This window comes from Numenius arquata, chromosome 12 (genome assembly GCF_964106895.1).
Source record: "Numenius arquata chromosome 12, bNumArq3.hap1.1, whole genome shotgun sequence".
Taxonomy (NCBI): Eukaryota; Metazoa; Chordata; class Aves; order Charadriiformes; family Scolopacidae; genus Numenius; species Numenius arquata.
The window spans coordinates 22,203,629-22,213,755 of NC_133587.1; the positions used below are offsets into that span (position 1 = coordinate 22,203,629).

The following is a 10,127-nucleotide window of genomic DNA, read 5'->3' on the forward strand; positions in this document are numbered from 1 at the left end:
TTTCATTTGCATGCATTTCAGTACCTGGAAGTGCAAGTTTTTGGAGCATGAATACCTTACAGTAATGCCTTAAAATCTAATCCAACAGACATTCCTCAACGTTCTCGGAGTTTCCTCTGCCTCCCCCTTCAAGTCTGTGAGGCTGTACTGCAGGATGTAAATCTCACCTGCTAAAACTAAGTGCTGCCTCCTGTACCTTAAAATATTTATTTTAAATCTAGAAGTATTTAGTGCTGGTTATAAAGCTGCCATTTAGCAATAATCAAAGGGATATACTACTAAAACGTGCAAAGCAAATAATTTGTGAGGGCTAGGGGGAGTTGTTTAAAGGTCATACTTTTTCCTCATCTGTTTACTAAATGTTCTGTGGCCAAAGCCTTTCTCCCATGGAGCATAAGAAGCTATTTTGGATGAACCGAAAGACCTTACAAAGTTAGGCTCAGCAGGGTGGATTCAGGTGCAATAAACACATTTTTTTCTACATACACACTAACAAAGCTATTTTGTAAACAACACTTTATTATGAAACAGAACAAGTACAGCATAATGCATCTAGCAGGAGCAAGCTGCAGACACAGAATAGGAGAACAGCAATGAGTCACACAACATACATAATCCTGCATCTAAAAAACAGGAGCAGAAACAGAGGACAAAGACATTTGCACAGTTAAGAGCTATGAAATGGTATTTTCTGCAGCAGTCATTCAGTGCTCAAGCACATAAAAAAATAGCAAATTTAAAATATATATATTTGAAGTCATATATATACAAAACATGGGGTTTTGTGGTCAGTATTACAAGGACCTGTTTTCAAATGCCTAGAAATAGCTTGAAAGTAACTTCATCTACACAGCAATCCTACTAGGGATTGAGATGCAACACATACTCTACGTCCCTCTAAAAAAGTGAAGGTTAAAATAGCATGAGATTAAATACTGGTCGGCAGCAACGGAGACCATTCAGAATTCAGCAAGTCAGTTGACAGAGTCATAGTCTCAGTAAGACTGCTCATAAATTGCTTAGGTATACAAAATCCTGCACCTGCAGGACAGAGGGACACAGCTCAAAGCAAACTTTAAAGCTACCTCAAAATGTAATAGACTGTGATAGGGAGAAAACAGGGAATAATTAGGCTCCTTTTACCATGGGTCAGTCTACCAGATCAGGGGTAGATCTTCGTGTTTGTTTAACGTAAGATTTTTCTTTTCATTTGACGGAATTTGTTTGAATACTTCAGCCTGCAGACAAATAGTAGCAAACAAGACTCTCAAAGATTATAGGAAAATAAATTCAAAAGTCAATATTAGACTTCATGCATCAGAAAAATGACAGAAAACTGATACTAATATTTAGAAGATTTTTCTACTGGAATGATCTATGACTAATTTAATTAAACTTAATAGAACTTGGAAGCATTTGCTTTCTTATTCAAAGACGAATAAAGCAGCTTCTTTGAAATATTCATTAAAATACATCAGAGATATTCAACAAAAACAAGCTTTGGGGAGAATGGCATACAGCCTGCAGCCACAGCAGTTGTCCCTCAGAGCTCAGCGAGATCCAAGTTGGAGTAGAGCAGCGAGCTTGATTCAGAACACACCAAAACACAATTCTTTGTTCCCCAGCTGTTTCTTACACGCTGCTTCTGCACTTGCTGTCACAGCAGCCCGCGCACATAGCCGCAAGCCTAGCTACTCTGCAGAGGGCAGCTACAGCTTGGTCACACACACAAACAGAAGAGGGAACTGGAGTAGGAATAAGGTATGAATGAGTTCTAGACAGGCATCAAACAATCTGGCCTGGCACGTCAGGTCGGCTCCTGCAAAAAGCAATAAATAATGATTCTCTGATCTTAGCGGTGTTACTTTTACATATTCGGGAATCGTCAATGGTGGCATATTTGCGCAAACAAACGTAACAAAAGCTCCATGGTAATTAAAAGCTATTTTGTCCCTTTTTAATACCCCAGATTTATATTGCTACAACTATTTTTGACACAACAATTTTAGCATGCATACCATGAATTCACTAACAGAGCAGCAAGCATGGAAGTTCTCCCCTTTCCTGCCTTTTAGAAAAGTCAGTCGCCGAAGTCTCTTAGACGTCTCTCGCCCTGTTTAAGATGCAGAGCTGCTTGTTGCCAAGCTAATCCTAGGGGCAGGAGAAGACAAACAGAATACATCCCCAGACATCAATCACCTACAGAAACGCTCTCAACCAGATGAATCAGAAATTCATGAGGAAGGTATCTCTGTAGCAGCGTACAGATTAACCTATTTCTATTTTAGGTTACTCCAGCCACTCCTAGTTACAACAACAAAGCTTTTTCTCTGCAATCACGTTTTCTAACCTCCCCCCAAAAAAGCCAAAAAAGTAAATTTAAATGAAGTTGATTTTTAAAATGCGTTCCTCCCACTTCCCTGCCCCAAAAGCTCCCAGCTGCAGAGCAAGCCAGACCGTTGGCACCTTGTGCCCGGAGAGAGCCAGGCTGTCCAACACCGGACGGGTGCAAGGGGCCGCATTTACCCCACTGCCTCCCCCGTCACCTCCCCGAGCCACCGGAGACCGATCCGCAGCGTGGGAAGGCTTGAGACGCGAGATTAGAGGAGAAGGACCTACAACCAGAACAACAGCCTTCGCTCCGGCCAATGCCTTCTGGTAAAACGCGTGCTCCGCTCTCCGCAGCGTGTGGATCGAGCGCTAATATTTCCTTTTGGACAATAGGTGATGGGGAGGAGCGTCCGCAGGACAGAGGGACACTGGCCGTGCCTGGAGCAGTCCCCAGGCCGGGGAGGGGAGAGGAGCCGAGGCGCCCGCCACGGGAGGTGACCCCGGGGACCCGCTGGGCTGGAACCAGCCCAAACAAGTACCGGAGCACGGGGGCATTTCCCCAGAGCGCCGTGAGCCGCTACAGGGCCTTCCTAACAACTAAAAAAAAACAAACAAGAAAAGCCCCCAAATCCTGGAAAAGCACGGACAACGAAACAGGATTTACCCTCCCTCTTAAGGCCCGCTTTCAAGGCCGGTGACCGCCGGGGAAGCCTCGGCCCCCCTACCCCCCTCTCCCCAGGCCAGGGGCCCGGTCCCCCGCCTCTCGCTTCGGCGGAGGCGGCTCCCGGAAGGGGCGAGGGGAGCCGAGCCCACGCGCAGCGGGGCGGCGGGGTCCTCCCAGGCTCGCCCGCTGCCGACTTGCAGCAGGAAGGCGGCCCGGGAGGAGGGAGCGGGGTGCCGCCGGCGGGGCCCCCTCGGCCGCGGGCGGCACAGGCGCAGGCGCCGCTGAGGAGCGCCGGGCCGGGCCGTGCAGGCCGCCCGCCGGCTGACAGAAGTCCCCCTCGCACGCCCCCCGCTCCGCCGCCCCCCACCGCGGGGGCGAGGGGAGCCCGGCCCGGCCCGGCCCACGCAGCGGCCGCCGCGACACCTTCAGCCCCGCTGCTGCCGCGGCGGCAAAGGCGGAGGCTGCCTCCCCGGGGCTGTGCCAGCCCGCCCGGCCCGCGGCGCTCCCCTACCCCTTGGCGTGCTCGGCCTCCTCTTCATTGTCGCCGTCTATGCCGCAGGTGTCCTGGTCATCCAGCTCCAGGCTCTGCTGGCTGGCCGCAGACTCGCTGTCCTCCGCCATCACGGGGGAAGGAGGGAGGGGAGGGAAGGGGAGGGGAGGAGGCGGGGGCGCCTATGAAAGGAACCGGAGCGCACGGGTAGATGCAGTGCGGAGGAGCTCCCTCTAGCTGCCGTACTCCCCCGCGCCGGCGGCGGAGGCCGCCGGCGCTGCTCAGCCGCTCGCCGCCGCCCCCCGCCGCCCCGCGGGGGACCGAACCCGGCTGGGCCGGAGGGATCTGGGTGCCGTGCCCCACCCTGCCCCTCACACCCGGGTGGCGCCTCCCCCGCGCCCGGCCGCCGTCTGACCCCCGACAGCCGACATCCACCCCGCCTGCCCTGCCTTCCCCAGGGCCTCAGGTCCCCGCACCGGGTCTGCGAGGTCCCGCAGCCCGGGGCCCTGTCCCCCCGCCGCCGGGGGAGGCCCGAGGCGCAGGCCCGGCGGGGGCTTCCCCGCGCCGCGGGGTCGGGGCCTGCAGGGCCGCTGGGCGGGGCGGAGGCTGCCGGGCCTCAGCGGCCTGGGAGCCCGTTCTGCCGGATCCCCCTGTTCTCTTCTCGCACCATAAACACTTAGACGCCCAAGTTGCTGCTGTCAGGCGCTGCCGAGGCCACCGTGGCCACACACACACACACACACACACCCCCGCGGGACAGTGGCCACCGGCTCTGGCAGCACCTTTTTGTTTCCACAAGATCTAGATCTAGAAAAACGGGAGTCGGAGCCATCATGATTCAAACCCAGTAAATAAAAAAAAAAAAAAAAAAGAAACTAGCGTTGAATGTTTGAACTCTTTTCCAGGGTCCTATCAAGATTTCTGGACGAGATTCAGAATTTCTGAGTGCTTGGTTTAGCAGAGCTGCCAAACATCACATTAAAATATAAGAATAGTATGCCTCAGTTGTAATTTCTTTTTATTCCCACCACCCTCTTGAAAGTCGTTTAATGAGAGGAAGATATTACTCCCTCCCATTTCAATTTAAGGTGGTGATTTTGATCACTTTTTCCTATTTTTGATGTAAGGTGGTGTGATGTTTATCAGATGTTGCAGGTGACGTGTCAAGTGAAAGATCTCAGTGGCCAAGCAGAAGACAGCTAGATGTGCCTCCGGCTGTGCCCCCTGTCAAACTCTGAACCTCCATGTATGAAGCACCAGCTCTGGGCCACTCGGTCCTACTGTGCTTGGTCCTTTACAACACGCGAGTTGCCACAGGGGCTAGTAATTCAAATGCATCAGATTCTCAACAGGTCACTGGCAGACAACGCAACGGTAAAAAAATCAAAGGCTCAAGTCACCCTGCCAGCTGTACTTCATCTATAAAGGTTCTCCTAAACTGTCTCCCGGCTTCTCTTGGTCAGCAGAACCAAGCAGTCAGTTGTATCACACAGGAAGTGCCACCCTGGTGCTACCAAATAATCATTGAATAATTGTTTCCTGCCGCAAGTGGGCTTGTGGGAGTTCCTTCTCCTTTGTTGTTGAGAGGTCGGAGGCAAAGATGATTGTGAACGGGTAATGGAGTATGGGTTTATCAGATGTGTGGTCTATCACAGTACACTCGGGTGTCTCATGACTACATTTAAATCTTCAGTGACTACAATCTGTGCTGGACTTCCATCATTTGACAGGTGTTTTCTCTCTCCACAGTTTTGAAATACTAGCTGTGGTGACTGGAAAATTCACGGGTACTAAATTGAGAAGGCTGGAAAATATTCAACCAGCACATTCCAAATAAAATATACCCTGACAGCATATGTGTCTATGACAGGACAAGGGGTAATGGTTTTAAATCGGAAGAGGGGAGATTTAGATTAGATATTAGGAGGAAATTCTTTACTGTGAGGGTGGTGAGGCACTGGAACAGGTTGCCCAGAGAAGTTGAGGATGCCCCATCCCTGGAAGTGTTCAAGGTGAGGTTGGATGAGGCTTTGAGCAACCTGGTCTGGTGGGAGGTGTCCCTGCCCATGGCAGGGGAGTTGGAACTGGATGATCTTTAAGGTCCCTTCCAACTCTATTCTATGATTCTATGATTCTTTAAAACAAGCAGTTGTTCCTGATTATGTCTAAATTGTTAAGGTGGTGTTGATCTTCCAGAAATGACCAAAGGGAGAAAAAATAAAATCTAGACAGGTGGCCTACCCACCCTCAACTATTGCAAAATTGAAGGAGTCTGTAATTAATGCTTGATCAAGTCCGACCTCCCACTATCAAGCCATGGCTGTAGTTCAGAGGGGAAATGTGCCTACCATGTTACCACAGTTTGAAATGACCTTTAGAAGCAAACCTTCAGGCAGTTGTACCGTGTATGTATATGTACATGTATACGTATAATCTTCAGTAAGTTGTACTGTGTATGAGAGAAGGGAAATTACAAAACAAAGGCACAATACCCCATAGTTTTCAACAACAAAACCCAATTGCTGTAAACAGCTGCCCCAGCCTGTAGCGAAGTTAATCCAGTGATTACTAATGATTTTTCCCCCTCGTAATAACGTGTAGGAGAAAGTGAAGAACAGTATGTCAATGACTAAACAGCAATATTGAATCATTGTGTTGGAGAAAACGGGTTTAACCATCTTCTGTCCTTTAGCACAATTTTCTTCACTTCGTTGAGACAAATGGAGTGCAGGAAGCCTGGATCCTAACTCTTTTTGCAGTTCACAGTGATGATAAAGGAGGCAATATGAATCTCTCCCAGCAAGCTCCCACTTGCTGTCCCCTACTAGAAAGTCTCCCTGGATCAGGAGGAGTATAGCTGCAGAACAGCTGCTATTTCGACTTCATAGCATGGGTGAAGAATATCCTTGTGGATATTCAGTTTACCTCCTGAAAAGCACAACTGAGATTTATACTCCAGATTTGACTATTACAAGGCCAAATGACAACACTGTGCTTTGCGTTTCATGAATCATAGAATCATCTAGGGACCTTTAAGATCATCTAGTCCAACCATCAGCCTAGCTCTGATAAAAAAACAAAACCATACAAAAGAACCCCCACATCACTAAACCATGTCTCTAAGCACCATGTCAACCCGTCTTTTGAAAACCTCCGGGGATGGTGCCTCAACCACTTCCCTGGGCAGCCCATTCCAATCCTTAATAACCCTTTCTGTGTAAAAATTTTTCCTAATATCCAATCTGAACCTCCCCTGAAGCAACTTGAGACCATTTCCTCTTGTCCCATTGCCTGTGACTTGGGAGAAGAGACTGACCCCCCCCCGGCTACACCCTCCTTTCAGGGAGTTGTAGAGAGCGAGAAGGTCTCCCCTCAGCCTCCTTTTCTCCAGGCTGAACACCCCCAGCTCCCTCAGCCTCTCCTCATAAGACTTGTTCTCTTGACCCCTCACCGGCTCCGTTGCCCTTCTCTGGACCCGCTCCAGCACCTAATGTGCTACTTTTGTTTATACCACAAGTAGAGAAGCTGCCCAGAAGCATTTGTCCTGTGCCCAGTATTTCTGATGTAGCTTCTCATTTCTGAATTTACCAGGCAGGTTGCCAGAGTGTTTAAATTTGCTCTACAGACACTGCTCAGCAGTTGTGCCACTTGGTAGATGTTGGCTCTCACGCGTATAGGTATCTTCCCAAAACACGGCAACAAGGTGAAGAAGCATACCCCGGAATTTCAGGATCCCACACGCTCAGCCACAGTGAGTTGTTGGAGTATGTGCCATTAGGACACTAAGCAGCATGGATGGCACCTGATGTGCCTGAACAGGCTACCTGGGGACATCTGTACTTTCGAGACCTCTGTTTTCACAGGGGGGTACGTCCAGGAATTCCCCAAACTGATGCATAGGAGTGATGCAGATACAACCCACACACTCATGCCAGTCTAAGCAGACTGTCAAAGCTACCAGAAAGGTTTCATTTTAAACTTACTGGGTGAAGAGCCTGTGTTTGTGAAGGTGTGAATTTACTGTTTTTAATTGATTAAAAAGACCTTTTCATAGATTATGCAGAAGATAAAAGCCTTTTTTAAAATGAAGATTAAAAAGAAGAAAGCATAGTCATTTTACACAAAAGCTAAAATATGAATAATAAAGGAAAATAGGCTTCCTAATCAGGAGATACACTTCACTTAATACTAAACAGCATATGATGAAATGAATTAAAATAATACCAGAATCTGATGAATTACTCATTTGTTGGTTGATTATTTTCACAGGTCTCCTTAAAGCTTTAGTAATAAGTCTAGGCTTGCTGCTACACGTAGCCAAAATACTCAGTTGCTTATGGCAACAAATTGGGAGAAAGGAAGAAAGGTAGGTCAATAAAACTCTACAGACGTAGCTCTGCCTAGCTGCTCCCACCACCGTCAGCCACCAAGAAACAGACCAGCGTGTATGGGACCCTCTGCACTACCACACATTCCAGCTTGCTGGATCTTTCCCCATCCCACTTCTTTTTCCAGGTTCTGTCTCTCTGCTCTCTGTAACACATGCAGTCGGGGGCCTGCACAAAATGAACCTGTGCCTGCAGTTCTGAGAGGCTTTGAGCCAGCTCGAACGTAAGCCTGTGAGTACAGGACTAGATCCACAAATGCACTTTGCTGTTGCCACGCTCAACTTTTTCCCTAGTTGACTCCCACAGCAAAATACAGGACTCAAAACGAAGCCCGATTTCAGAAGCAGCCTAGGCTAGGGAGGGAGGAGCCACCTAAGCTTGGTGGTAAGAAATACCAAGGACTGGGAAGCCTTCACCCCCACCCCTGTACAGGGGTTTGTCAGATCTCGCCTGTTGGATTAACCATCAAGTGAGACTGTCTAGTACGTGGTCAGGGTCATAACCTTCTCTTTGCTCTTCCGCGACTGAATAAAGCCAGCCAGTCACAGAAACAATTTCCCTCAAGCAGCCAACCATCATCCAGACTTGTTTACCTGCCTAGCGCTATGTATTAATTACATCCCACTGAGCTAGTGATATATAATACAGCATTCAGATTATTGGCATCATCTGATTAGTGTGTGTTCTGAGTATTAAACACTGCAGAAGAAAAGTGCCTGAAGTATTCATGGAGCCTTAGCACTGCTCCCACCTTCACACATCCCATTGAAATATTCATGGCATTTATAATTTAAAATGGATTTGATATTGCAAGTAATAATAATAATAAACAAATTGCTGTGAGCTTTCTGTCATCTTGTAAATTGGAAGCAAAACTGATCCGATTTGAAAATTAGCTAATTGTTTAGTGTTTTATCTATTCTCCTAATAAATATTAAAAAAAAAAGTTACGGAGCAAACAAACACGCTTAGACTTTGAGGTAGTACTAGTGCTACCTCACAACGATTTTTTTAACTGACTGCTCTTTATGCTGAGAACTTGAATACTGCCTTCTTCAATCCTGAGTGAGATGCAAGGGTAAGAGGATACAGATTCAAATGACACTGAACCTCTTCTAATTTACATCTTACCTTTTGCACTGAAGCAGCTGATTCTCCATGCTGGTGTCTGCGTTGGCAAGGGCTGTGGGCTAAAGAGCATTAAAAAGTGGTTAGACATTTACATGCATAGTGAAAACATTTTGTAGCATTAAAAAATGTGTATGATAAATACAAACCCTCATGCTTAAGGGTGTAAGTGATAAGGATAGGAAGACTTCTAGCCTGTGGGATTATTGTCACTGATAGAGATTTCTTCCCCATTTTTCTGAAGCATCTGTTTTTGATGATTGTTGGAAGCAGGACACAAGACTTGATCAATCACAGGTTCAAACTGGTTCCAGCACTGCGATTCCTCTGTTACTAGGGTCTCTAGCCCCAAAAGGCAAAAAATAAATAAATCACGTTTTACATAGAAAGATATTTAATAAACAGAACTGACTCTTAAATAATGATTATTACAAATATATACATATTTTGCATTTCTATGTCTATTTATTTGCTCTTTCAAACCCTCCTCAAACTATATATATGAATAAGGATTAGTGGTGACAGATTTATTGTCAAAGATGGTGTTGATACTGGTGCTGCACGAGCTCTGACCAATACTTGGGAATTACTTCTGCACATCCAATATCCAAAATCAATCCAATTTACTCCTATCATCTCCTAAATCAGTTCTCCCATCAGCCTTTTCCAGTCTCCCCATATCAATGCACCTGCTGTTTCCTCCTCTTTGCAGGGAGGCTGCAGGAACAGCCCAAGATGCTTTCTTTCCCTGATTCTGGATTTGAGGGAGTGGTAGATACAGGAATTAGTCTTGAACTCTTGACCATTTCCGTATTTTTCCAAAATGAAATTTTTCAGAGTTTTCTTCTTGTCTGTTTTTGATAGCTCTTTATCCCTAGACAGAAAGGGTCTCTATCCCGTGATAAATGTACACCTTTTCCTGCTAGAGCAAAGAGGCTACAGCCTGACTTTTAAGTCTCAGATCAGAGCATATGTAACAGACTAGAACTATTAGGGTGCTCCCACATGTCTGGTTTGCCCTGAGGTATTTAGCACTGTTAGGTACCCTGAAATGGAGACTAGAGCCTGGAAACCTTAAGAAAATTGACCAGGGTAGTTCTCAAAGTTCTAGTCCAGAGAAGGAAAC

At 47.1% G+C, this 10,127-nt stretch overlaps 1 protein-coding gene across 2 annotated transcripts in view; it reads right to left on the reverse strand.

The window, feature by feature from the left end:
* NMT2 (N-myristoyltransferase 2) overlaps positions 1-9,351 on the reverse strand; it is a 37,755-nt gene extending 28,404 nt beyond the window's left edge. The window contains exons 1-2 of one of the 2 annotated variants that reach the window (XM_074157046.1): positions 9,151-9,351; positions 9,005-9,063 (exon numbers count right to left, since the gene is read on the reverse strand). In XM_074157046.1, the coding sequence (XP_074013147.1) occupies positions 9,005-9,063; positions 9,151-9,156 (65 nt within the window). In that variant the 5' untranslated portion in view covers positions 9,157-9,351. Of the gene's footprint in view, positions 1-3,506; positions 3,625-9,004; positions 9,064-9,150 lie in introns of those variants that run through there. The other variant, XM_074157045.1, reaches the window with a different exon arrangement.
* Positions 9,352-10,127: the final 776 nt, after the last annotated feature.